A 25,104-nucleotide genomic window follows, 5' to 3' on the forward strand; every position below is an offset into this window, starting at 1 on the left:
CTGACAAAATCACTTCCAGCACCATTTATAAGGATATAATTTACAGGCTATTCATAGCGCTTGTGTATTATATATTGAAATTAGCTACATTTTTCTATAATATTCTACAGAAAAGACGTAATTGGTTGTAACTGGTTGACTACACCCATTTTATTATTTGGTTATTTCTAAATTTGCTTGCCACAAGCGGTACTGTCACAGCACGACTGTGCGAGGCATCTAGCAGCACAAGAAGTGGCAGACAAAGCAGCATACATGAAAGATCATTTTATTATGTAGAGATTTATTTTAAAAATACTCTTGTCAACCACCTAGCATCACTAACAAAATGTGTTCATAGGATATGACAATGTTTCGATTGTCAGAATCTCCGAAACTTTAAATACAGATTTTTGCGATGCTCAAGCAGATGTGGGATTTTTATTCTGAAATAGCCCTAGGTCTAAATTGGGTAATGTCCAGCCCCTGGCCTTCCAGCTGTTGTTTAACTACAACCCTCCAAGCATCCTTAACAGATTTTGAGGACTTTTGGGAAAGACAGTTCAGCACCAGTTGGAGTGCAAAAGGTTAGACATTATTGGTGTAGAGGTTATTTTTTGCTGGTTTATATTGCACATTGGGCAATACAACAGTCCAACGAGATTTGATTTGCATAACCAAGCTTACAAAGTGGAGCAAAAACTGTGACCCTGCAGCACATAAAAGCATCATTCTGCCTATTTAGATCAGAAAAACTGCAGAGAAGAGCTTCCTCCTAGAAGCGACAGCACAAGGACCAAAGATATTAATTTATGAGACACCAGGACTCTTGCTAAATGTCAAAAAAAGCCCTGTCCCTGTTCACTTGAATGCGGGCAACAAGACAAAGTGGCTTCAGGCAAAGCTGAATATTTTAGTTTAAATTATAGGAGGCAACTTCTAAATCCAAGACTTTCATGTGCGACAATGTTTGCCTTGAGCGAAATCCACTATGTATTTTATTCCCAAAGCCTGCAGTCCGTGTCATGTGTGTTATTCCAGCTGGAAAGGATTTCTATTGGTAACTGCACATTTGGAAACCAACACAGCAGCTAAATTCAATTTCATGATTCAGGCTCTGAAACAGTTCAGGGCAGTTAAAACAAAGCAAAGAAGAAAAAAAAGCTATTTTCAAAGCAGAACGATCACAGGATTAAAAGGATGTGATAAAAAAAAAGGAGCAATTGTACGTTGCTGGTAATGAAAAGGAACTGTAGTGGTGACTCTGAACTAGCCGCCCCCTCATGATAAAGCGGATATCTATTGCTGCAGCTACAAAGTTTTCAAGTTCCCGTGTAGATCAAATGGCTATGGAAATCCATTTGCTGCTGCCAACAGGTTTATGATTAATGTATAAAAAGTGGTAAAACCCAAAGTGTGGGTCCTGCTTCTTGTTTATGTACAATAATTTAAAGTAGCTGTAAATAATTCATTCTCAAAACCTAAAATAGAAAAAAAATTGATGGTATAAGTCCTTCATGCATTTCTGAGGAAGTTCTGGATTAAGGTTAAGATGGCGGCCAGGAGCTCATCGTGATAATGACCATTGTATGAAGCTGGGTCACATTCTAGATTTTAAATTTTTTGAACGTTTCGAGTCTCTTTCTTAGCAGATCCCCCATCTCTTGCAGTGAGTGCAGGTAGCTGCTGTGAACCTTGTCTACTGCCAGTTTTGTAAACTTCTTTTCATCCTGTGGAAGGAAAAAGAAAATTCAGGGTAAATGGTTAGTGATCTACCAAAACATAGCAATTGCCTGAAGCCCCTGGCGCCTAGAAAGATGTCAGTCCACCCAGGTGACAATTGCAGGACAAGTATAGCACAATTACTTTTGGTTAATTTCCTGAAAACATCCAGTGTGTCAGTTACCCAGTTGGCCAAGGTGCAAAAAACATACACAAAGCACTTTGCCCAAAGAATTTGCCCAACACCAGCAGGCACTACTTCTTGCACTGTCTGCACCTGGCACATTAGCATACCCCTGCTCATGCTCAGTTTCTGTGTAAATGTACAGGAATAGGTTTCATTTCTTTATTATTACTATTATAGTTTCTACAACACAGAAGCAAATAATCCATTCAAGTTGTTAGCTACACCTGGTGTTATCAAACAAAGCTGCTCACAGGTTTCTCTTATTTTGTGTTCCTTTGCAGTATATGTGATAATAAATAAGTGGTATTCCAGTGCAGACAGTGCCCAGAAGGTGTGTTGGGCAATCACTACTCAACTCAATAAAAAGTAATGCTTATTAATGTGGGCTGACTGTACAGCAGCTTATAATGGGCAGTGTGGTGGTGCAATAGCAGCTCTAGGTTCCATTAAGCCAAGGCACTACCTTCAAGTAGCTTGTATGTTCTTCCTGTGTCTATGTGGGGTTTCTTCCCAGACTCATACTGGCAGGTTAACTGGCTTCTGACCATAGCCAAGAATATGAGAAGGTACTCAACTGAGGTGTAGAGAGTGATGTGAATGATGTATAATATACAGTGCTGTGGAATATGTCGGCACTATATAAATAATAATGTTTCCACAGTATAGCACTTAAAGCTGTTAAATCAACCAAACTTTACCAATCTCAACACCAGCATGTGGTTGTCTATATGGTAAACCTCTTAATAATGTTACCTTATTCACATTGTACCATTTTCTCCATCTCTATGCTCAATTTGTTTTTTCCTCATCTGCTGTACTGTTTTTCTCTGTTCCCTGGCTGGTCTGTCTGTTTGCTGGTTTATTATTACACTAGCCAAGACTGGTACCCATCTGCATAATCTGCTCACGTCAAATAATAGCTGCAGTGCTAAACTCTTTTAAAAGAACTCAAATCTAACACAAGCTGCATGATCAGAATAAGCTTAGCCTGTATTAGAACCATCCCATTATAACTGCTTGGATTTCATTACCTCTGAAAATGTGATATTGTCCAATGAAAGATCTTCAAGTTTCAGTGCAGTCAGGGAAATTTCCAGCCCCCCTATATGATCAGACATATTTGATAGCAATGTTTGCAGCCCAGTTATATAATCCAGGAAACCAGTGAATACCGGAGGCTGAGGTATAAAAGGCATAGTTAGAAATAGGATATCAACGTACAAAACTGCAGAGAGCTAAAAGATTATAATTCAGTATAGTGCTGGGAGACAATCCAGTTTGCCATGTGTTTGCAGGCCAGATTATTTTAATTTACTATTTTCCCTACAACATAATGGTTCAAAATAATGTGCATGACACAACAGAATTCCCCAGCCAGCTTTTCAATCCCACTGTACTTACTGTAGCACAACTGTCTTTTTTCTTCTTTTTCTTTTTTTGGAGATTTGACTTAAACGGCCGCAGGACACCAACAAAATAACTTGATACCCATAAAAAAAGCGATATTGTCTGGGTAAACATAAAAACACCATTTAGTGAGTTTTGTGAGTAAAAATGAATGATTAAAAAAAAGGCAATAAGTCAAGAACTGACCTCAACAAAGAAAACCAAGTTCTCTATAATATGGGGGGAGGTTCTGCAGTTCCCTCCCTGGATGTCCATGAGGTTCCCTTTGCAGTGGTGCAACAGATCTGCAGAGAAAGGAGAATGTTAGGAGCACTGTGCCAGCAAGCGTTCCATAAGGCTGCCAAGCATGGCACTTACCTTGTAAATCTTCTAGTGAAGACTTTAATTTTCTTCCTATTTTTGCTTGGATTTCACATGTATCATCTGAAAAAGAAAAAAAAAAAAAAGATCCGTCAGCTTTACAGTAGGACTGTAACTGCGTGAAAATAAAGGAAAACTTAATTAAAGGTGTAGTTGACATTTAAGTCAACTTTTAGTATGTTAAAGAATGGTCAATTCTTTCAACTTTTCAATTGGTTTTAATTAGTTTTTGAATTATTTGCCTACCTCTTCTGCCTCTTTCCAGCTTTCATAAGGGGGTCAACAGACCCCTGCAGCCAAAAAATGTTTCTGTTAATGTTACATTAATTGGTCAGCTAGTAGAGATTCATTAAGTTTGAAGTAATCTATCCATTACAGAATCAGAGCTACTCATAATGGTGTCAACTATCCCATGGATCAGCCAGGTAATGCCAGAAATCCCAGAGGCTCCTACCTTTGTTGCAAATATTTATAGACAATTAAGGGAAGGGGGTGTTCACGAGAAACATCCCCATTGTACATCCCTCAGTTTGGAGGTTTTAAAAAGTAATCAATCCTTGAGCTGTTGAAAGCAAATACTGCTAGCTATTGTGCTTCAAGGGTTTGTAATGACGTAGATATTGATATTCCGAGACAATTGGCAATTGGTTTTGCAGTTTAACTATTTAGCTTTTTGTGTAGCAGTTCTCCAGTATGGAATTTCAGCAGCTATCTGGTTGCTAGGATCCAGTGGTTTAAATAAGGGACTGGATTATGAATAGGAGAGGGTCTGAATAAAAAGATAAGGAATAAAAAGGTAAAAGTGGAACAACTCTTTTTGGTCCTGTCTTATAAATCAGAGGTTCTGGGGCTCAGTTCTGTGATTCTTAGAGAAGAAGCAGGTTCTCCCAAGTATTTGCTCCCTGAAGGTCTGTTTGCTAGGCTTAACAGGGGCCTTACAACCTCAGTCATACTCCAGGATGTGCTACTAGTACTGCTTTACTATGATAAAATGGCCATTTTAATGTACTGAAAATCCCTTGACCCCACTGATGTACAATTCTGAGAAATACTGGTTAATGACTCCCTTTCCAAGACAAATGATTTGATGCCATATGGAGTACATGGTCAGAAGTACAGAATGTCTGATTAGACATATCTTTTACTGTGGAAAGCTAGAATTTGAACATCTACCTCACTTTTTCCCCTTCTCCTTTATCTTTCTGTAACTGTATCTCATTTAACATGTAATATGTAAAAATAAGAAAAACAACCCTTTTAACTGGTTTTGCAGCATTCCCTTCATTATTACATAGCCTTCAGCCTTTCACAGTGAGTATATTTGTCAATTATATGGAATCGGACATGGGCTGACAGGATGGCTATTGCTTTGAACGCAAAAACAAAAAGTGGCATAAGCTTATTTTACGGACTAGGAAGCCAAATAGCAAGTTACTATGTAACTATGTAGTTTGGTGCCGACGGTGTCAGCTCTTGTGCATAGTTAAAAGCTCCTTTCCATACAAATCATGCTGAAATATGAATTAAGCCATGAAACAAAAAAAAGTTCATCCTTACCTATTCCACTCATATCCAGATCATAAATATCATTCAGCAGTAGAAGAGCCTCTTTTTGGCACTGACAGGCTCCACTACTCAGAAATTTGCTAAGCCGTGTTGCTGGGGGTCCAAGAAAAGGATACTAAGGGGGAAACGGATGAACATTACAGGAAATTAGACTGTGCTTAAGAAAAGTGCTAGTGAAACCATCTATTTTACAAAGGAGCAACAGTGTATGATGTAGTGTAATGAACACTAAGGATGCAGGACTCTGTATTATACATAGAAATCTCAAGACTCAAAACTTAACCTGCAGATTTGTTGCTATGGGTTCCTGCCCAGGTTCAAATTAGTGCCATGTTAAATGAGCCCCACAAAGCATGTGCAGTGGGGGACACTCCTAACAGAATCCAACATGGTGAGGTCCTGTGATGACCCTAAAGCCCTGGCTCATTACAGTTTTAGACATGTCAAAGCTTTGACCCGAGTATACTGAGCATATATAATACAGCATTTCTAGCTATATGTTTTTAGGCTTTAGTTCTCCTTCTAGAATATGAGAATGGAAAAAATGTACAATTTTTCTAAAGGCAAGAGTCATCATAAATAACTAAGTATGGCTTAAACAGCATGCTTTGTGATAATTAGAGTGTACTGTTTCTCCTTAAATGATTTACAACATGCCATATGTGACAATTTTAATTATCTGCTTTAGGGACTTAAGTAGAGAAAAATAGTTCGAGAAAAGGTAAACATTTACTGGACATCTGTTTTGACCTTTCTTTAAATGTTTAAATCTGTGTGTATAATGTGTGTGGATTAGTGTGCGTGTGTGTATGTATATTGTAATACTACGAGCCTCGAAAAGGAGCGTTAAATAAAACTATGTATGCCAAGGAAATACCCCCACCTCAGGCATAGCACCAGACCTCATACTTATACACGTTAAAATGTGCACAGTATATACCCAATTAGCAAACCCAGCATAGACAATAGAAAACCAACACAGTACACCAGTGTTCCCCAACCAGTGGCTCGTGAGCAACATGTTGCTCCCCAACCCCTTGGATGTTGCTCCCAGTGGCCTCAAAGCAGGTGCTTATTTTTGAATTCTTGATTTGGAGGCAAGTTTTGGTTGTATAAAAACCAAGTATAATGCCAAACAGAACCTTCTGTAGGCTGCCAGTCCACATAGGGGCTATTAAGGAGCCAATTATAGCTCTTATTTGCACCCCCAGGAACTTTTTTCATGCTCGTGTTGCTCCCCAACACTTTTTCCATTTAAATGTGGCTCACGGGTTTAAAAGGTTGGGGATCCCTGCAGTACACTATGCCTGTCCCCTTGCTAGATAAGAATACTATTTTGAAAGCAGCAACATAGACTGGTAAAGACCTTAAATATCCTGTGCACTATTATGGGAGGCATATATAATAGATCTATAAATTTATATTCAGTTACATGTAGATACTACATCATATTAAAGGATTAAAGGGGTAGTTCATCTTTAAGATTTAGTATGTTATAGAACAGCAAATTCTTAGCAACTTTTCTACTGGTCTTCATTTTTTTTTTATAATTATTTGCCTTTCAGTTCTGACTCTTTCCAGCTTTCAGGCCCTCTCCTATTCATATTCCAGTCTCTCATTTGAAATACTGCCTGGTTGCTAAGGTAATTTAGACCCTAGCAACCAGACAGGTTTAGAAATGCCAAACTGGGGAATTAAACAAAAAGCTAATAAAAAAAAACTATACAAAAATAAAGACGAATTTCAAATTGCCTTAGAATATTGCTTTTTACATCATATTAAAAGTTAATCTTCAGGTGAACAACCCCTTTAATTTTAATATTATTTACCCACAGCATAACCAAATAGAAATGAACAAATAATGATCCATTTGGAAATCAAACTGGCTGCATGGAAAAATGGCCCGTTCCCAACCAGCCTGGCGAGTGTTAAAATTAGCTGTTTTTTTATGGTTAAGTGAGAAGCGGTCACAGTACCCACGCTGGATGAGAAGAAAGCATCTTTTTATTTTGGATACACACATTTTCTTTAGTATCACATTTTATGAACTACTCCAAACGTGTTAGAATCAATTTAAAACCTTACACACTCATCAATTACTATCGATTCACTAAACAGGTAAAAACAATATAACTGATACTTTTCTGCAGTACTCCTACCTTTATCTGTCTCTCATTAAAAGTCTTGCCAGCATCCACTGTTGCTTCAAACTGCTGTAACAATGCTCGCACAATGTCAATCTTTGATGAGACTCCGTTTTCTGCACCCTTCTGAGAGTTCTTGGGCTCAGGTGTATGGCTAAGAGCTGTCAGACCACTAACCAACCTTAAAGTGAGTGATCGGATACGCAGCCAGATACTTTCCTCCTCCAGGGACAGCTTTCTGTGGTCTTCTGAAATATCTCTGAAAGAATGAAAATCCAAATGGGCATATTAGTGCTTGTGCAGCCTCTGCAAACATTCAGCTATTTGAGCAATGATGACCGAGCTTGAAACAGCTTTGTTTTTGGCCAAAAAAGCCGTTCAGAACTTGGCCTATGAAGAGTATGTAGCACACAATATGACATGCCTACACTGCTTATCTGAATGCCATGACTGAGATTAGTAGCAATAAACTAGTTTAGCATAAAAAATATATTTTATAATATAATTTTGGATTGGAGCACATATACACAGTTGTGACTGCGTAAGGATACATTTAGGATAGGAAGCCATCTACTGGTTGTAATGTGTTCTATATATGTACAGTGGAGGAAATAATTATTTGACCCCTCACTGATTTTGTAAGTTTGTCCAATGACAAAGAAATGAAAAGCCTCAGAACAGTATCATTTCAATGGTAGGTTTATTTTAACAGTGGCAGATAGCACATCAAAAGGAAAATCGAAAAAATAACTTTAAATAAAAGATAGCAACTGATTTGTATTTCATTGAGTGAAATAAGTTTTTGAACCCCTACCAACCATTAAGAGTTCTGGCTCCCACAGAGTGGTTAGACACTTCTACTCAATTAGTCAACCTCATTAAGGACACCTGTCTTAACTAGTCACCTGTATAAAAGACACCTGTCCACAGAATCAATCAATCAAGCAGACTCCAAACTCTCCAACATGGGAAAGACCAAAGAGCTGTCCAAGGATGTCAGAAACAAAATTGTAGACCTGCACAAGGCTGGAATGGGCTACAAAACCATTAGCAAGAAGCTGGGAGAGAAGGTGACAACTGTTGGTGCGATTGTTCGAAAATGGAAGGAGCACAAAATGACCATCAATCGACCTCGCTCTGGGGCTCCACGCAAGATCTCACCTCGTGGGGTGTCAATGATTCTGAGAAAGGTGAAAAAGCATCCTAGAACTACACGGGAGGAGTTAGTTAATGACCTCAAATTAGCAGGGACCACAGTCACCAAGAAAACCATTGGAAACACATTACACCGCAATGGATTAAAATCCTGCAGGGCTCGCAAGGTCCCCCTGCTCAAGAAGGCACATGTGCAGGCCCGTCTGAAGTTTGCCAATGAACACCTGAATGATTCTGTGAGTGACTGGGAGAAGGTGCTGTGGTCTGATGAGACCAAAAATTGAGCTCTTTGGCATTAACTCAACTCGCTGTGTTTGGAGGAAGAAAAATGCTGCCTATGACCCCCAAAACACCGTCCCCACCGTCAAGCATGGGGGTGGAAACATTTTGCTTTGGGGGTGTTTTTCTGCTAAGGGCACAGGACAACTTATTCGCATTAACGGGAAAATGGACGGAGCCATGTATCGTGAAATCCTGAACGACAACCTCCTTCCCTCTGCCAGGAAACTGAAAATGGGTCGTGGATGGGTGTTCCAGCACGACAATGACCCAAAACATACAGCAAAGGCAACAAAGGAGTGGCTCAAGAAGAAGCACATTAAGGTCATGGAGTGGCCTAGTCAGTCTCCGGACCTTAATCCAATAGAAAACCTATGGAGGGAGCTCAAGCTCAGAGTTGCACAGAGACAGCCTCGAAACCTTAGGGATTTAGAGATGATCTGCAAAGAGGAGTGGACCAACATTCCTCCTAAAATGTGCGCAAACTTGGTCATCAATTACAAGAAATGTTTGACCTCTGTGCTTGCAAACAAGGGTTTTTCCACTAAGTATTAAGTCTTTTTTTGTTAGAGGGTTCAAAAACTTATTTCACTCAATGAAATGCAAATCAGTTGCTATCTTTTATTTAAAGTTATTTTTTCGATTTTCCTTTTGATGTGCTATCTGCCACTGTTAAAATAAACCTACCATTGAAATGATACTGTTCTGAGACTTTTCATTTCTTTGTCATTGGACAAACTTACAAAATCAGTGAGGGGTCAAATAATTATTTCCTCCACTGTATATGTTTAGGGAATATTTAAAGTGATACCGACTGTAAAAAAATATTAACTTACGTTAAAAGTTCCCTATAGGTCATGTTGATAATTTTTCACTGATAGAGCTGCTTTTGTAAGTGTAATTGTTACTTGAAGTTCCTAAGCCTGACTGTTTTGCCAACCTGACTGTCCCTTCTCAAACTGTCAATTGCACAAATATGGCAGCCTCCTCATAGAGGAACATGGGGGATCAGATAGATATTGTAAAAGCATAGGGTAAATACTTTTAAGGCAAAATAATAATTAGTTTGCAAAGACAAAAGGTATGATAGAGATAAAAAGGTATCATTTCTGGTGTCAGTATCTCTTTAAAATTGAAGAGATACTTTCAAGGGAAAACATGTTTTTTTCAAAACACATCAGTTATTAGAGCTTCTCCTGCAGAATATTACAGTTAAAAAAATACATTTATTGGTTCAAGAATAGAATTTTAAATGGTAGAGTGAATTATTTGCTATGTAAAAAGTGTAATTTAAAAATAAAAAAATACACCATAAAAATCATGACAGTATCCTTTTAATAAATATATGCTGGATATGATGGGCTTGAGTAATATTATCGTTTTGTTATAAAAATCCTAAATGATGTGGAAAATGAGAAGACACCTTAAAGGAACAGTAACATCAAAAAATTGAAGTGTTTTAAAGTAATTAAAATATAATGTGCTGTTGCTCTGCAAAAAAATTGTTTTTTTGCTACAGAAAAGCTACAATATAAATAAGCTGCTGTGTAGCAAGGGGGCAGCCATTCAAGCTGGAAAAAAGGAGAAAAGGCACAGGTTACATAGCAGATAACTAGTAGATAAGCCCCATATAATGGGGATTTATCTGTTATCTGCTAAGTAACCTGTGCCTTTTCTCCTTTTTTCCAGCTTGAATGGCTGCCCCCATGGCTACACAGCAGCTTATTTATATAAACTATAGTAGTCTTTCTGAGGCAAACACTACAGTTGTACCAGTGCAGGGCAACAGTACATTATATTGTAATTACTTTTATACACTTTCATTTTTTGGTGTTACTGTTCCTTTAAAGAATCCTGAATATAAACAAGGCTGAATTTCCAGGGGTTGATTTTTGCCAAAATGCCACTAATTTTATGACTGGGTCACTATGAGCACTGTTCCATTAGCTTTTTTTTTTCTTTGGCAGTAGGACAGCTTCAACTCAATAAATACAGAACAAACGGTAAAGGATCACATTCACATTTTAACCCAAAAATATGTTGCAATGAGATCTCCTTTTCAGACCAATATTTATAAATGCAGTTTAAAAGGCAGAGACATACTATTAGTAAAATGCAACAAGTGCAACCTAGGGGGAATATGGGTTCCAAAATCTTTGCTGGTGCTTAGAACTTCAACTAATTGTTTTAGAAGTTACCTGTGACAAAATAATCTAAAAAGCGGAAGGGAAATTGCTGTATCTCATGCATGTACAAAGAAGCAATTGATTTGGATGCAATATTACAGGTTGGAATATTTAAGGATATCAGCCGGAATACACGCAATTAATTGCATGTGATATTTTTCTGCAATTTTGTGCAAAATAGTATCATGGCACTATATAAAGAATAAATAACAACAACAATAGTGTGGGATCTATTTAAGATTAAGTCCTGAAATTACACTTCACAAAATGTTCCACTTAAACTAGCAAGTCAACATTGCCTTATTTCTGACAACTTGTTCTCTCTCTTTTTAGGACTCATTTATTAACAAACTGAACAGGCAACTGTCAATAGCAACTCATTAGCCTCTAACAGTCTCGTAGAAGTTAGAATATGAAAGCAAAGATTTGATTGGATAACTGCACTGGTGCAATTTAGCACTTATGTTGGCAAATGTATGTCTTACTTGATGTGAAACTAAGATATGATAAAACAAAAAAATGCTACTGACACTATGCTTTCACTAACCATAAGGCATAGTGCTCCATATTACAGAAATATCACTTACCTGGAGTAAAAAAACAAACAAACAAACCAACCATATTCTGGATAATATGTGCCATATATCATAGAGTTGTAAGAATTACCGGACAAAAAAACAGCCTTTACTACTATATCTATATTAACAATTAACAGATTAATAAAGTCAAGGTATGCTAATACTACATAAATACGGTACATCACTTCCCTTCCTTGATGACAAAGGCAAGATAGGATGTGGATTATCAGAGTATATTGACTATGGGTATTTTAGTTTTGTAAAAAAAAGTTCCCTAAAAACATAAAAAGATTATCTGTAAACACAGTATTTTGGATGATCTATGAGTATACGGTCACCCTGTTATAGAGGTAGCCATTAGGTATTGAATCACCTACCTACACTATAGCTGGGATTATAATTAAGTGAATAGCCCTTGGCTTTGTGGTGCACATTTGCAAATAAAGGGAACATTTTGTCCACTATCCAAAGCAGTGTCAAACTGAACAGAAATGCTATGCCTTTTCCTATACTTAATAGTGAGCAGGCCTCGGATCTTAAAGACCTTTTTGTTTCCACAGATACTGTTCAATTCTACGCTCTTGATATTAAACTGGACTAAGGAGAAGAACAATGTCATTATACCTGTCCTTTGGATCCCAGTTAAAGAGCGCTGTTAGGTCCCGGTTATCCCGTAGGTCCTTCCATGGAATGTCATCCTCCTCTGGGCTCAAACTCATGGATTTTATACTTTCTTCTAAACTACTGGAACTGAAAGAGACCAAAAATCAGGAGAGATAGTAGGACAGATAGTTTGTCCATTTAACCCATGGGTACCAGTGTAAGGAGTGTTATGGCAACCCATTAAAAGGGACACAATGTGGCCTTTGAATAAACCCAGGTTGTTCACTAAGCACTTTATGCATAATGAAAAATATTTCCCAATTTAAAATATGCCTCACATAGAAAGCTGTAGGCTGACCCACAATGTTTCCTATCCTGAGCACAGTACTATACTGGCAGTTCAGGAGAAGAAAGGACAGTTTGTTCTAGTCAGCACTTATATAAATAGGGCTTGGTTATGTCAACAGTTGTAATCGATGCTTAATGATGTAATTCTGTCATATGACTCACCAAAACTTGTTTATTATATTAAGGTACCCCCTGTTGTAATATATTAGGATATTAGAAGTCACTTCAGAGTGTCTATAAGGTCGTGGAAGTCCTCGGTGACTTATAATATCCTTATATTTTAAAATAGGGGGCACATTATTCACTGTATAAAATTGACTTACACATCAGCTTCAAGTAAAAGGTCCAACAGCATGCGTTCTGTGCGAACTTGTGCAAAATGTAGAGAATTGTTCAGCCTGTTTCGAAAAGCAATAAATTCTGGGATTTTCTCGAAGGCACCATACTTGTAAGCTTGTATAATATATTCTGAGGTCTGTATGTCACACAAAAAATAGCGAAACAAAAAAGTATTGTTAAAAGTTTAATGTTTTAATGGTTGACCGTTACAATTATCAATGTTTTAACAGAAGAGCAACCATTATAGTCATATACTTAACTGAAAAGTTAAATTAGTACCTTGAGCAGGTATATCACTGCCTATGCCATATATATCCACAAGCCCCACAATGTGCACTCCTCATTGACCATCACCCTCCCCCAATCATGAGCAGTGTTTTAGCAGCACACATTAGAACAAGCATTTTTGTTGAACATTATTGCCTCAGAAAGTTGTCCCCTAGTATAGGAAATAACATGAATAAGGTATAAATATTACAATTACTCACATCTTTCTGGTTGGAGTGGAAAAATCTAAGAGCAGCATTGCAGGCTTGGGATGCAGATGTATACTGTCCCAGAGGTCCTGCAAAACGGGTCAGTAGGTAACTGCAAAAGAATTCAATACAATTATTGGTGATTATATCATACAGCACATAGTCACACCTAGTTTTATACAGGTATAGGACCCGTTTATCCAGAATGCTCCGGACCAAGGGTATTCCAGATATGGGAGTCTTTCCATAATTTGGATCTCCATACCTTAAGTCTACTAAAGAATCAATAAAACATTAATTAAACCCTATGGGATTGTTTTTCATCCAATAAGGATTATTTATATCTTAGTTGGGACCAATTACAAGGTACTGTTTTATTACTACAGAGAAAAAGGAAATCAGTTTTAAAATTCTGAATTATTTGATTAAAATGGAGTCTATGGGAGATGGGCATTCTGTAATTCGGAGCTTTCTGGATAACGGGTTTCCGGATAAGGGATCCCATACTACATTCATAAGTTGTTTTAAGCCTTATAAATGGTTTAATGCCCTGACAGCTTGTTCTGGCTCCAGATGTTACATGTTTTTTACGGAAATATTTAAACTGTGCAAAGGCAGATGTGAGTTTGCACAACAGTGGAGTTTCCTATGACCCAAATGACAACATAAGCCAAAGAGTTAAGCCAAAAATAACATAATTAAACTAAACTAAATACATTAGTTTAAAAAAATGCAGACAAGCAACTCACCCAATTGTGTCGTGCTGAATGTGTTTAGCATCGAGACTGGAATATAGGTCCATAGCGGGTTCAAAAGCTCCAAGTGAGCAGTAGATACGGATAAGTAGTAGTTTAAACTGGGCATTAGATGGACTGTTATTTAGCCCTTCTTCTAATAGGGTCAAGCAATGCCACACTGCCCACTCCTCACCTAAACAGCATAGTGTCAATAACTTAAATATGCAGCAGCAACTTAATGGCAACAAAATTAATATATTTATGTATAGCTAAACAATACAGATATGAAACTACTTTCAGGGCACTTCTAAACAGTGGTTTTGGGGTTCTCCTGAAATGAAATGACAGAATACTGCTAATGGACCACAAAAACATATTTGTCCAATGTAAAATTCATTAAAAAAATGACTATTTCTGACTTCATCGTTTCCCTTAAAAATACTGTCAACCTACATTCAATTTGAACAACAGATCGGACAATAACAGCAAAGTTAGATCTGCTAATGCCAATTATTGAGCATTAAAACTACTATACAGAAGCACTGGGACAACCACTTAACCCAAATCCAGTGCACTAAAAGAGCCTAGAAATAGATTTCATTTTAACCCTATGTCAGGTTTGAGAAGCACAAAATCTCTACACGAGCTTCTTTTTGATGTTGGGGCCTTTATCTCTCTCATGAAAAGACTTGGAGAGCAACACAAGTATCATAAAAGTTCATGGAGGTGCCAAATAAGGGCAAAGATTGGCTATTAGGTAGCCTCTATGCACACTATCAGCTTACAGGCTTTATTTGGAAGTAAATCTTGTTTTTATTCAACCAAAACTTGCCACCAAGTCAGGAATTCAAAAATAACTACCTGGTTTGGGGCACTGAGAGTAACATCCAAGGGGTTGGTGAGCAACATGTTGCCCCTGAGCCACTGGTTTGGGATCACTGTATTAAACTTAAAAATAAATAAAATAAAGGTTGAAAATAAACAGTTCAGGTTACCAAGAACACCTGCTTTCTCCAATTAAGGCTGATGCCAGACGTGGCGTAGGGCTGATATTTTCGGCAAGCAGAAAAACGCTTGGCGAATATACAGCCCTACGCCTGCTACTTGTGCCTGCACTCGAATGAATGAGATACGCTCGGGTGCAAGTACAAGTAGCAGGCGTAGGGCTGTATTTTCGCCAAGCGTTTTTCCGCTTGCCGAAAATATCAGCCCTACGCCACGTCTGGCATCAGCTTAATGCTCTCAAAAAAAATGTACATGTTTAATATACAGACTTACCATTACTCCATAGATCCAGAAGCATATGTGCTCCCAAGAGACAGTAGTAGTCTGAGAACTGAAGCTCTGTTTTTAAACAGGATTTTCCTATAAGAATTAAAAGTCATGTTTAAGTCTATATTTTTTTTTTTGTTTGTTTTGAGTTTTTAATCTCTTACTAAAAGTCTCTCCTGGGTGCTACAATAATATTGCACAGCACAAACAACAAAACAGCTATGAACTTTTTAAAGGAACAGTAACACCAAAAAATGAAAGCGCTTTAAAGTAATAAAAATATAATGCACTGTTGCCCTGCACTGGTAAAACTGGTGTGTTTGCTACAGTAACACTACTATAATTTATATAATAAGCTGCTGTGTAGCCATGGGGGCAGCCATTCAAGCTGGGAAAAAGGAGAAAAGGCACAGGTTACATAGCAGATAACAGATAAGTTCTGTAGAATACAATAGTGTTTTATCTGTTATCTGCCATGTGCCTGTGCCTTTTCTCCTTTGAATGGCTGCCCCAATGGCTACACAGCAGCTTATTTATATAAATTATAGTAGACTTTCTGAAGTAAACACACAACTTTTACCAGTGCAGGGCAACAGCATATTTTCATATATTTTATTTACTTTTATACACTTTCATTTTTTTGTGTTACTGTTCCTTTAAGAAGGCATGGAAACTCTTGCCTGAATTTCAAAATGAGAACTGACTTTTCATCTTCAGAGAACGTTACTAAGCATGGAAGACTAGATTTCTGCACTACTGTACCAATGTTGTACTATGGGGGGGGGGATGCATGCTGGATGTTGCCCCCCAAAGGATTTTCATGGCCCCTAGTGTGTATAAAGGCATCACTGATGTCACTGTATGTCATTATTATGGCATTATTATTATTATGGCTCTCAAGCATACTATACGAGAAAAAACTGCCCCCTACATGGAAAAGGTTGGACAGCACTGATCTAAAGGGAAGCATACAATGATCAACATATTCCTCAGTGCTGTACAATAGACACATTACAAATAAATACCGACCAACACAGGAGACAAGGAGGGCCAAGGTTATTTCAGTTTACAATCTAAAGGGTTAATTAACTTCCCCCACGAGAGCTAGAGCCATAAGGGTATGCTGCACTCAGATCAGAGCACTGGATTAAACATCTGATGCAAATTGCAGAGTGGTGTGTCTGGAGGTGCAGGCCAGCCCTGTCTTTACCACCTGCCATAGGGCAGTGCCCTGTTGCGGACTGCATTTCCTGCTGCTCCCATCTTAATGACTCACAAGTAAGGGGGTGAAAGAGAGGACACTTTCCCGTCTCCCCGTACCAATACAGTGTTAAGAAACTCAGCATTGTATTTGCAGGGGTAGCCACAGCTCTTTAGGGGCACAGTGATCTATGGCAATTTGAAAACACCAGAAGGCAGTGTGCAAGTGCAAAAAAATGCCTCATTGCACCCCCCCTTTTTTTTTTTTTTTTTACACATTGCACACTGCCTTTGTAATGTACATAACCTCTTAACAGTTACCACATTACTTTTTAGGGACAAGATCTTTACCAAACTGCAGTCCGTGTCTGTATCTTTCAGTCATTTCTCGCACAGCATCCTGCTTTTCTAGCTTGTCCATTTTATGGTAGATGCCAAGCAGCCGCATCAGTTGAACTACACATAGGTGTCTCTGCAGAGCCTTGGTGTCTTCCGGCAGAGCAATTTCACTTTCTGCTGCACGATTCAAAGGTAAAGATCCCAGTAATCTGTTTATAAACTGTAAAACAAACTAGAATTCAGTAATTGCTAAAGACACCATGTCAGCCAAGATAATATGCACAAAGCAGATTTAGAAATATAATTTCTTCAATTCCACTTATTTGCCCTTTAGTTAAGAGTACAGAACATTTCTTGCCAATGCCATTTTATTTGACATTGTTGAAGAATTCACCCCAGATAAAACGGCAACATTTATGATCACACAGATTTCTCTATTCTGTTCAAATTAGGGATGCACCAAATCCACTATTTTGGTATTCGGCTGAACCCTGAATCCTTTGTGAAAGATTAATCCAAATACCAAACCGAAACTACCTAAAAGTCAAATCATTTTTAAAATTCAGGTCTCACACATGTATTAATGTTCCACGAGTGAAATAAGGTATGGGCTAATATTAAAGTGATACTGCCATCGCTATACAAACCATAGCATTGGATTTAAGAAAATTTTTTTTGGAGGGGGAGGTTTTAGGGTATGACATAATGTGAACCATGTGCAGCACAGCATATCAACCCTATATAAAATATATTATCGCTGCTTTGTGTACTGTAAATACTATTGCTCAAGAATAGAGAAGTGTAAACACTAAATCAGTGGAAATAATACTTACGCTAGTGTGCTGGCTGGCAGAAAGGAGGTCCACAAAGACTTTAAGGTCAGTTAAGCAGCATGGCTTGTCTCCAAACTTAATGAAGTACTGGTACATTAAATCTTCTGGTTCTCCTGCAAAAAACAAATGACCTTAACCACAAGATACAGGCAAACTCTGCGCATCATGCATGTGCCACAAAGGCATCTATAACTTCTTCACCTGTCTCCAAATAAAATCTGTCAATTTATTGAGATTGATATTAAAAGCAGAGCCCTAAATTGTATACATTGTGGTATTGTAGCACTAATAAATAATACTCTAGTGCTTAACCAGCTTTTTAAACTATTTTAGTGTTATCCAAAGCTGACCCTTCTGTTTAGTAGTTCAAGGGATGGTGCAAAGAGTTTTGACGCCAAACTAGGATGCTCTGGGTCCCAGCAACCTCAAAAAGCACCACTAATCCAGCTGTTAAATTCCATACCTATTTATATTTGGATTTACACATTAAGCATGTACAAATTCAGCCTTTAATATGGACCCAAAAAAACATTTCACACAAAAAGCAGCTTTTGTTTTACCCAGTTTGTATTCATCGTTACAGCCTCTCTTTCTCAAGCGGCGAATAAGTTCCAGCTTGGCTAGATGTGGGCCTCTAAGCTGGCGTTGACTGTTGGACTCATTTTCAATCTGATCTTCTACAAATTTCACTGCCTGTACTATGGAATGATCCAAATCTCCTTCCAGTGACCTGAAAGGGCATGACAAACCATTGGTCATAAAGAAAGGAAAATACCTGCTACCAATAAGCAATTTAAATGGAACTTAAACAACAAAAGGTATTAAAGCAGACCAAGCAATCACCTGTGCTGCCCTAAAAAAGCCCATTTTAATCCAGAGAAACTTAATACCGGCTGCAATGCAGTTGGCTTTGATTGGTATATAGTTGAGTGGAGCACAAAGTACAAAAAATAAATAAAAGTGAACAGAGGCATATGATGTTTAAGAGGAGAACTCCACCCCCAAAATGCATTTAATATTTTATTGTTAGATTACACAGACATATATAGCCATAAGTAATCATGTTTGTTAGAGTACAATTGTTCCGTACCCTATGGGGTGACTTACATCTGCCCTTCGGTCGGAGGAGTCCAGGCTTCATCAATAAGGTGAAAGACTGAGTCAAAGTAGGAGAGATAGAACTGCCAGTCATCTGAGCTACATCAAAAGAAAAAGAACACATTAAGACATCTGGTAAATATTTATACATAAAGCTATATTTAATCCTTCAAAGACCACCAAATGTAAAATGTGCATAGCCTTCATAAGACCCTAATTTTGGCACCACAGATTCTACAATTTTGATTAGCTCTTTGCTATGCATTCATTTAAATGGCAAAGAGTTACACTGAAAGATTTGTCAAAAAATGAATGAAAAAAAGGAACTCTACTCAAATGAAAGGAAATGTACGTCAACAAAACTTTCTAACACTGTATACATTAATTACATAGTTAAGTTTTCTGTAAATATTATTGGAGTCTTTTAAATATATATATATATGGCTGTTCATGCGTTTTTAATACACGATTGATCTTTTGGAATCTTTGGAATATAACTCTGTGTTGCTGGTCTTTTTTTGGATATTTAAATCATTTACCTTGCACCCGAGGTAAGAGCTGAATGCTCGGGACCTGGATCTCAATACCTTAAGTCTACTAAAAAAATCATTTAAACCCAATAGGATTGCCTTGCCTCCAAGACAATCTATGTTAGTATGGGATCAAGTACAAGGTTCTGTTTTATTATTACAGACAAAAAGGAAATCATTTTTAAAAATTAGAACTATTTGCTTATAATGGAGTCTATGGGAGATGGTCTTTATGTAATTCGGAACTTTCTGGATAACGGGTACTATACATGTATATATTATATATAGCTACTGGCGCATGGGTCACTCGGGAGGAAATTCAAAAGAGACTTGAACATGTAAAGGTAAACAAAGGTCCAGGGCCGGATGGGATTCATCCCAGGGTATTATATGAGCTGAGCGCTGTGATTGCCAAACCTCTTCACATAATTTTTCAGGATTCATTGAGGTCTGGCATGGTGCCAAGAGACTGGCGGATTGCTAATGTGGTGCCGTTATTTAAAAAGGGATCCCGTTCTCAGCCTGAAAACTATAGGCCTGTTAGTCTGACATCAGTAGTAGGAAAACTTTTGGAAGGGGTAATAAGGGATAGGGTACTTGAATACATTGCAGTTCACAATACTATTAGTTTGTGCCAGCATGGTTTTATGCGTAACAGATCTTGCCAGACTAATTTAGTCGCCTTTTATGAGGAGGTGAGCAGGAACCTTGATGCTGGAATGGCAGTTGATGTCATCTACTTGGACTTTGCTAAAGCGTTTGATACAGTACCTCACAGAAGGTTAATGATCAAATTAAGGAATATTGGCCTAGAACATAATATTTGTACTTGGATAGAGAACTGGCTGAAGGATAGAGTACAAAGAGTGGTTGTAAATGGAACATTTTCTAATTGGACCAGTGTGGTTAGTGGAGTACCGCAGGGGTCAGTCCTTGGGCCTTTGCTTTTTAACTTGTTTATTAATGACCTGGAGGTGGGCATAGACAGTACTGTTTCTATTTTTGCTGATGACACTAAATTGTGCAAAACTATAAGTTCCATGCAGGATGCTGCTGCTTTGCAGAGCGATTTGACAAAATTAGATAACTGGGCAGCAAACTGGAAAATGAGGTTCAATGTTGATAAGTGCAAAGTTATGCACTTTGGTAGAAATAATATAAACGCAAACTATCTACTGAATGGTAGTGTGTTGGGGGTTTCCTTAATGGAGAAGGATCTAGGGGTTTTTGTTGGTAACAAGTTGTCTAATGCCAGGCAGTGTCATTCTGTGGCTACTAAAGCAAATAAAGTGCTGTCTTGTATAAAAAAGGGCATTGACTCAAGGGATGAGAACATAATTTTGCCCCTTTATAGGTCCCTGGTAAGGCCTCACCTTGAGTATGCAGTGCAGTTTTGGGCTCCAGTCCTTAAGAAGGATATTAATGAGCTGGAGAAAGTGCAAAGACGTGCAACTAAACTGGTTAAGGGGATGGAAGATTTAAACTATGAGGTGAGACTGTCGAGGTTGGGGTTGTTTTCTCTGGAAAAGAGGCGCTTGCGAGGGGACATGATTACTCTGTACAAGTACATTAGAGGGAATTATAGGCAGTTGGGGGATGTTCTTTTTTCCCATAAAAACAATCAATGCACCAGAGGTCACCCCTTTAGATTAGAGGAAAGGAGCTTCCATTTGAAGCAGCGTAGGTGGTTTTTCACGGTGAGGGCAGTGAGGTTATGGAATGCCCTTCCTAGTGATGTGGTAATGGCAGATTCTGTTAATGCCTTTAAGAGGGGCCTGGATGAGTTCTTGATCAATCAGAATATCCAAGGCTATTGTGATACTAATATCTACAGTTAGTACTAGTGGTTGTATTTATAGTTTATGTATGTAAGTGTATAGATTGGTAGGTGTGGGTTGGGTGTGCTGGGTTTACTTGGATGGGTTGAACTTGATGGACACTGGTCTTTTTTCAACCCTATGTAACTATGTGTATATATATATATATATATATATATATATATATATCTGTAATAAAACAGTACCTTGTAGTTTTAGTACTTTAATTAAAAAAACAATTGTACTGGGTTTATTTCATTTTAATTTTTTTTTTTTAGTAGACTTAAGGTACAGTGATCCATATTACAGCAAGATCCCTTATCCGGAAAACCACAGGATCCAAGCATTTTGGATAGTATCAGAAAGTGACACCATATTACTATATACTAGGGAATATAAGAGAGCAGAAGCTAAGCAATCTTAGGAAAAAGTCCAAAAATAGAAACTGCAGTTCTCTTGCCTATTTTTGGACATGGTAAAGATCCTATGGGAGATCATTAAACTCTTGCAGAGAAGACTATGAGCATATTATCAGCTATACTTCATTACTCTTCTTTGTTTATTAAACCTTCAGGAAATATGTGCGACTGCTGGTAGTGCCAACACATTTGAAAAAAATACTGTTTTTCTAGAGATGCATGTATGAGAATGCAGATTTAACCTATTAATTGCCAACAGAATTTATGTTGGCACTAGTCCACCTTATTTAACTTTGTTGCACAGCTCTCCAGCATATTTGCTGGGGAAAATGAGCACCAACAACCAGAAAACTATTACAGAATTCAATCTATCAGTCTGTTGAGAAACTCCTCCTTGCCCAGGGCACAGACCCTAACATTTGCCTCAAGCCACTAAAGGGTTGGGGGTGCACTCACTTTTGCAGTAGCAGCCTTTTGGAGAGAGCATTGCATTCTGGCCACTTGTTTAGCTTCTTGTACATGGCCATACATTTTTTTTCACGACTTTGAAGCTCACTTGTTAACTTTTCTGGTGAGGAAAATAAGAAACAATAGATAAATCAATGATCTGGGTATCAAACCAGTTCTAAAAACTGTGTATAACTGTGTTAAGTATATACAAACAGACAAACAAGGGCACTTATTTATTTCACATATACACAAACATACAATTGTTGGCACATAACAGCAATATTGTACAGATGATAAATAAAGACCTCATACTTCTGTACAAGCATGCAATATTCATTAGTTTAATGAAAACAAGAGAATGGGAATTCTGTTGGCTTTATATTAGAGCAAGGAAACTCACCTCCGAGTTTGCCTCTGATCACCTTTAAAGCTTCTTCATGTTTCCCCAAGCGCTCTAGAATCATGTAGTATAGCTCCACCTGAAAACAACAAAGTACATTATATATATATATATATTACTGCAGAGAGGAAAACCTGTGAATCTAATGACCCTGGTGAAAACCATACTCTGCCCACTGCTCGCAGGCAGTACCAAATTATATATCTATAAATGTTTCTATCGAGTTTAGCTTATTACCTCAGCTTCTGCTTCAATCTTGTCCTCTTTAACCATTTTCTCTACCATTCTTTCAGCCAACGGCAAAAACATCGTTTTTGAAAGGTTCTCGTCTTGAGCTGAAATAGACTGGAGAAAAATAAAGGCGCTAAGCCAGAAAGTTTGTGTGTTCAAGCCATGCTTTGGGTGCAACAATTCTTTAAGCCTACCTTAGATCATTAAATATTAAAAAATATGGTTATTTTACTCTAGCATAAATATTACTCTAGTGTGAGCCCCTTCATTGATATGGGCCCCTAACAGCAGCAGCTCAGGAAATGACAGTTTAAAGGCAACAAAACAATATCCAATATATTGAATAGCACCCTGGTACAGCATCACATAACATCATAAATGCATCCAAGTCATTTGTAAGTATCTTAAATTCCTTACCTGCATTATTAGGCTCATCACTGACCAAAAATAATAAGGATTTTTGGGAACTATTTTATAAAGTGCCATGCCTGCCTGAAATAAAGAAGCATCAAGATTTAAACATGTCATTGTATGCATAACCTCTCCCATGCCAAACACTGTACTGCCTGAACTCCAAACGTCTGTCTAGGCAAGCTGTTGCCAGCCTATGTGGAAAAGCCACAGCAGAATCGGCATAATATAAATGCCATGCCTTTCCCTACACCTTGGATTCTCGGATCAGGTTCACGCACAGTACACCATTAGGTATAAACAACTCTCCTTTTTGTCTATGCTCTTGGGTGGCTAATAAACCCAAATATTTAATTTACAGGCATTTATACGTGCCTGGTTCACGCTGTGTAAAATTTTCCCCATTATAATAGTGATCTTTGTATCACTATCATGGTCTAGAATTCACCGTTAATTGGGGTATTCAGTTAACCATACCTCTATAAAGTAGAGTCGAGCATGCCCACCGGATAGACAAAGTAGTATGTCACTGCCTTGCCTGCCTATTTCTTATTCAATAATGACACCCAAGTATAAAGCAAGGCAGACTTATATTGTGCATACCTGCTGCATTTTCTTGTATTCTCCCACTCTAGCATAGGCCATGAACAGATGGGAATGATATTCTTCACTAGTGGGGATCTTTTTTACAGCCGCCTCATACAGTTTAGTGACTAGTTCAGCTACAAAACAAAGAACACTGATAAGCAAGGTTTGCACCAACACATGCAAAAACCTAAAAAAGGGTGACTTTTAATCTGTTGTTATATAGGACATTTACCACCTAAAGCCATATTAAATTATATAAAAATCTCCTCTTTGGCATCCCAATTCCATGGTTGCAGCAGAACAGTGGACACATTTCCAGTTACAGGACATGTAAACCCCACACACAATAATTTAATCAGTGACCAGCCTCTTTGATATCTTTCAATACCTGCCTCTCTGGTTGTTTAAAAATAAATAGTACGGCTGAAGAGATTTCCTTCTCCTCCTGTAACTCACTCAGCCCCCTATCTTGGGAATTTACTTTGGCTGTTGGCTAGTGGGCAAGCTCAGGTCTTCTCATGTGAGTTTACTAAACATGCCCTTCAGTCTAGCAGCCAATGAAGAGACGGCACTGCTGGTTTCCATAGAAACTGCTATTTTTTCTCCTAACCTCCTTTCCTGAGCACAGCTTAACCATTAGATTGAAGACACACAGAGCTACTAGTAGCAGCTGCTTGTCATGGCTACTAAAACAGACAATCCTGATCATTTACTGATAATTGTCTCTCTGTGTTTTAGCAGAGTCATTATTATCTATAGCAGGGTATTTTCTGGAGTTTAGTAGCCTAAGGGCTCTGGTACACGGGGAGATTAGTCGCCCGCGGCAAAACTCCCTGCTCGCGGGCGACTAATCTCCCCGAGTTGCCTTCCCTCTGCCATCCCACCGGCGAACATGTAAGTCGCCGGCGGGATGGCAGACGCGGCGGCGCGATTTCGCGCAAATCGCCGAAAAAGACTCGCGAGTCTTTTTCGGCGATTTCCCGAAATCGCGCCGCCGCGTCTGCCATCCCGCCGGCGACTTACATGTTCGCCGGTGGGATGGCAGAGGGAAGGCAACTCGGGGAGATTAGTCGCCCGCGAGCAGGGAGTTTTGCCGCGGGCGACTAATCTCCCCGTGTACCAGAGCCCTAAAAAAGCAGCTGCTACTAGTAGCTCAGTGTGTCTTCACCCTTACAGTGCTCAAAGCAGAACACTTTATCAAAAGAATTTCTTTGTGCATGTATGCTGTTTGCAGATTTAAATGTAACTGATGTGTCAGAGGGAAAATGGCCACTAGGTGAAAGCTGTTATTTGTTTTAGGAAAATGTGATGGTGCTGGCGAACAGAGGGGATATATGCAGTACAAATTATGCCACTTGGCTGGGGGAGATGTGCCCAACTTATATACATATAGGCTTTATATGTCCTTTAAGGCTTAGCATTTGTCCTTTGTTAGGTTAATGACCAAAGG

General features: G+C 38.3%; 1 protein-coding gene across 1 annotated transcript in view; it reads right to left on the reverse strand.

Moving 5' to 3' along the window:
* Positions 1 to 252: 252 nt before the first annotated feature.
* naa25 (N(alpha)-acetyltransferase 25, NatB auxiliary subunit) overlaps positions 253 to 25,104 on the reverse strand; it is a 31,542-nt gene continuing 6,690 nt past the window's right edge. Inside the window, exons 4-24 of the mRNA XM_002940122.5 lie at positions 23,670 to 23,788; positions 23,073 to 23,147; positions 22,662 to 22,769; positions 22,425 to 22,503; positions 22,031 to 22,142; positions 18,818 to 18,907; positions 18,271 to 18,440; positions 17,711 to 17,823; positions 16,890 to 17,097; positions 15,345 to 15,431; positions 14,079 to 14,259; positions 13,342 to 13,441; positions 12,838 to 12,989; positions 12,188 to 12,313; positions 7,381 to 7,624; positions 5,213 to 5,336; positions 3,653 to 3,718; positions 3,482 to 3,579; positions 3,290 to 3,397; positions 2,920 to 3,066; positions 253 to 1,709 (exon numbers count right to left, since the gene is read on the reverse strand). Coding sequence (XP_002940168.2) covers positions 1,587 to 1,709; positions 2,920 to 3,066; positions 3,290 to 3,397; positions 3,482 to 3,579; positions 3,653 to 3,718; positions 5,213 to 5,336; positions 7,381 to 7,624; positions 12,188 to 12,313; positions 12,838 to 12,989; positions 13,342 to 13,441; positions 14,079 to 14,259; positions 15,345 to 15,431; positions 16,890 to 17,097; positions 17,711 to 17,823; positions 18,271 to 18,440; positions 18,818 to 18,907; positions 22,031 to 22,142; positions 22,425 to 22,503; positions 22,662 to 22,769; positions 23,073 to 23,147; positions 23,670 to 23,788 — 2,630 coding nt within the window. The 3' untranslated portion in view covers positions 253 to 1,586. The remainder of the gene's footprint in view (positions 1,710 to 2,919; positions 3,067 to 3,289; positions 3,398 to 3,481; positions 3,580 to 3,652; positions 3,719 to 5,212; positions 5,337 to 7,380; positions 7,625 to 12,187; positions 12,314 to 12,837; positions 12,990 to 13,341; positions 13,442 to 14,078; positions 14,260 to 15,344; positions 15,432 to 16,889; positions 17,098 to 17,710; positions 17,824 to 18,270; positions 18,441 to 18,817; positions 18,908 to 22,030; positions 22,143 to 22,424; positions 22,504 to 22,661; positions 22,770 to 23,072; positions 23,148 to 23,669; positions 23,789 to 25,104) is intronic.

This window comes from Xenopus tropicalis, chromosome 1, assembly GCF_000004195.4.
Source record: "Xenopus tropicalis strain Nigerian chromosome 1, UCB_Xtro_10.0, whole genome shotgun sequence".
Taxonomy (NCBI): domain Eukaryota; kingdom Metazoa; phylum Chordata; class Amphibia; order Anura; family Pipidae; genus Xenopus; species Xenopus tropicalis.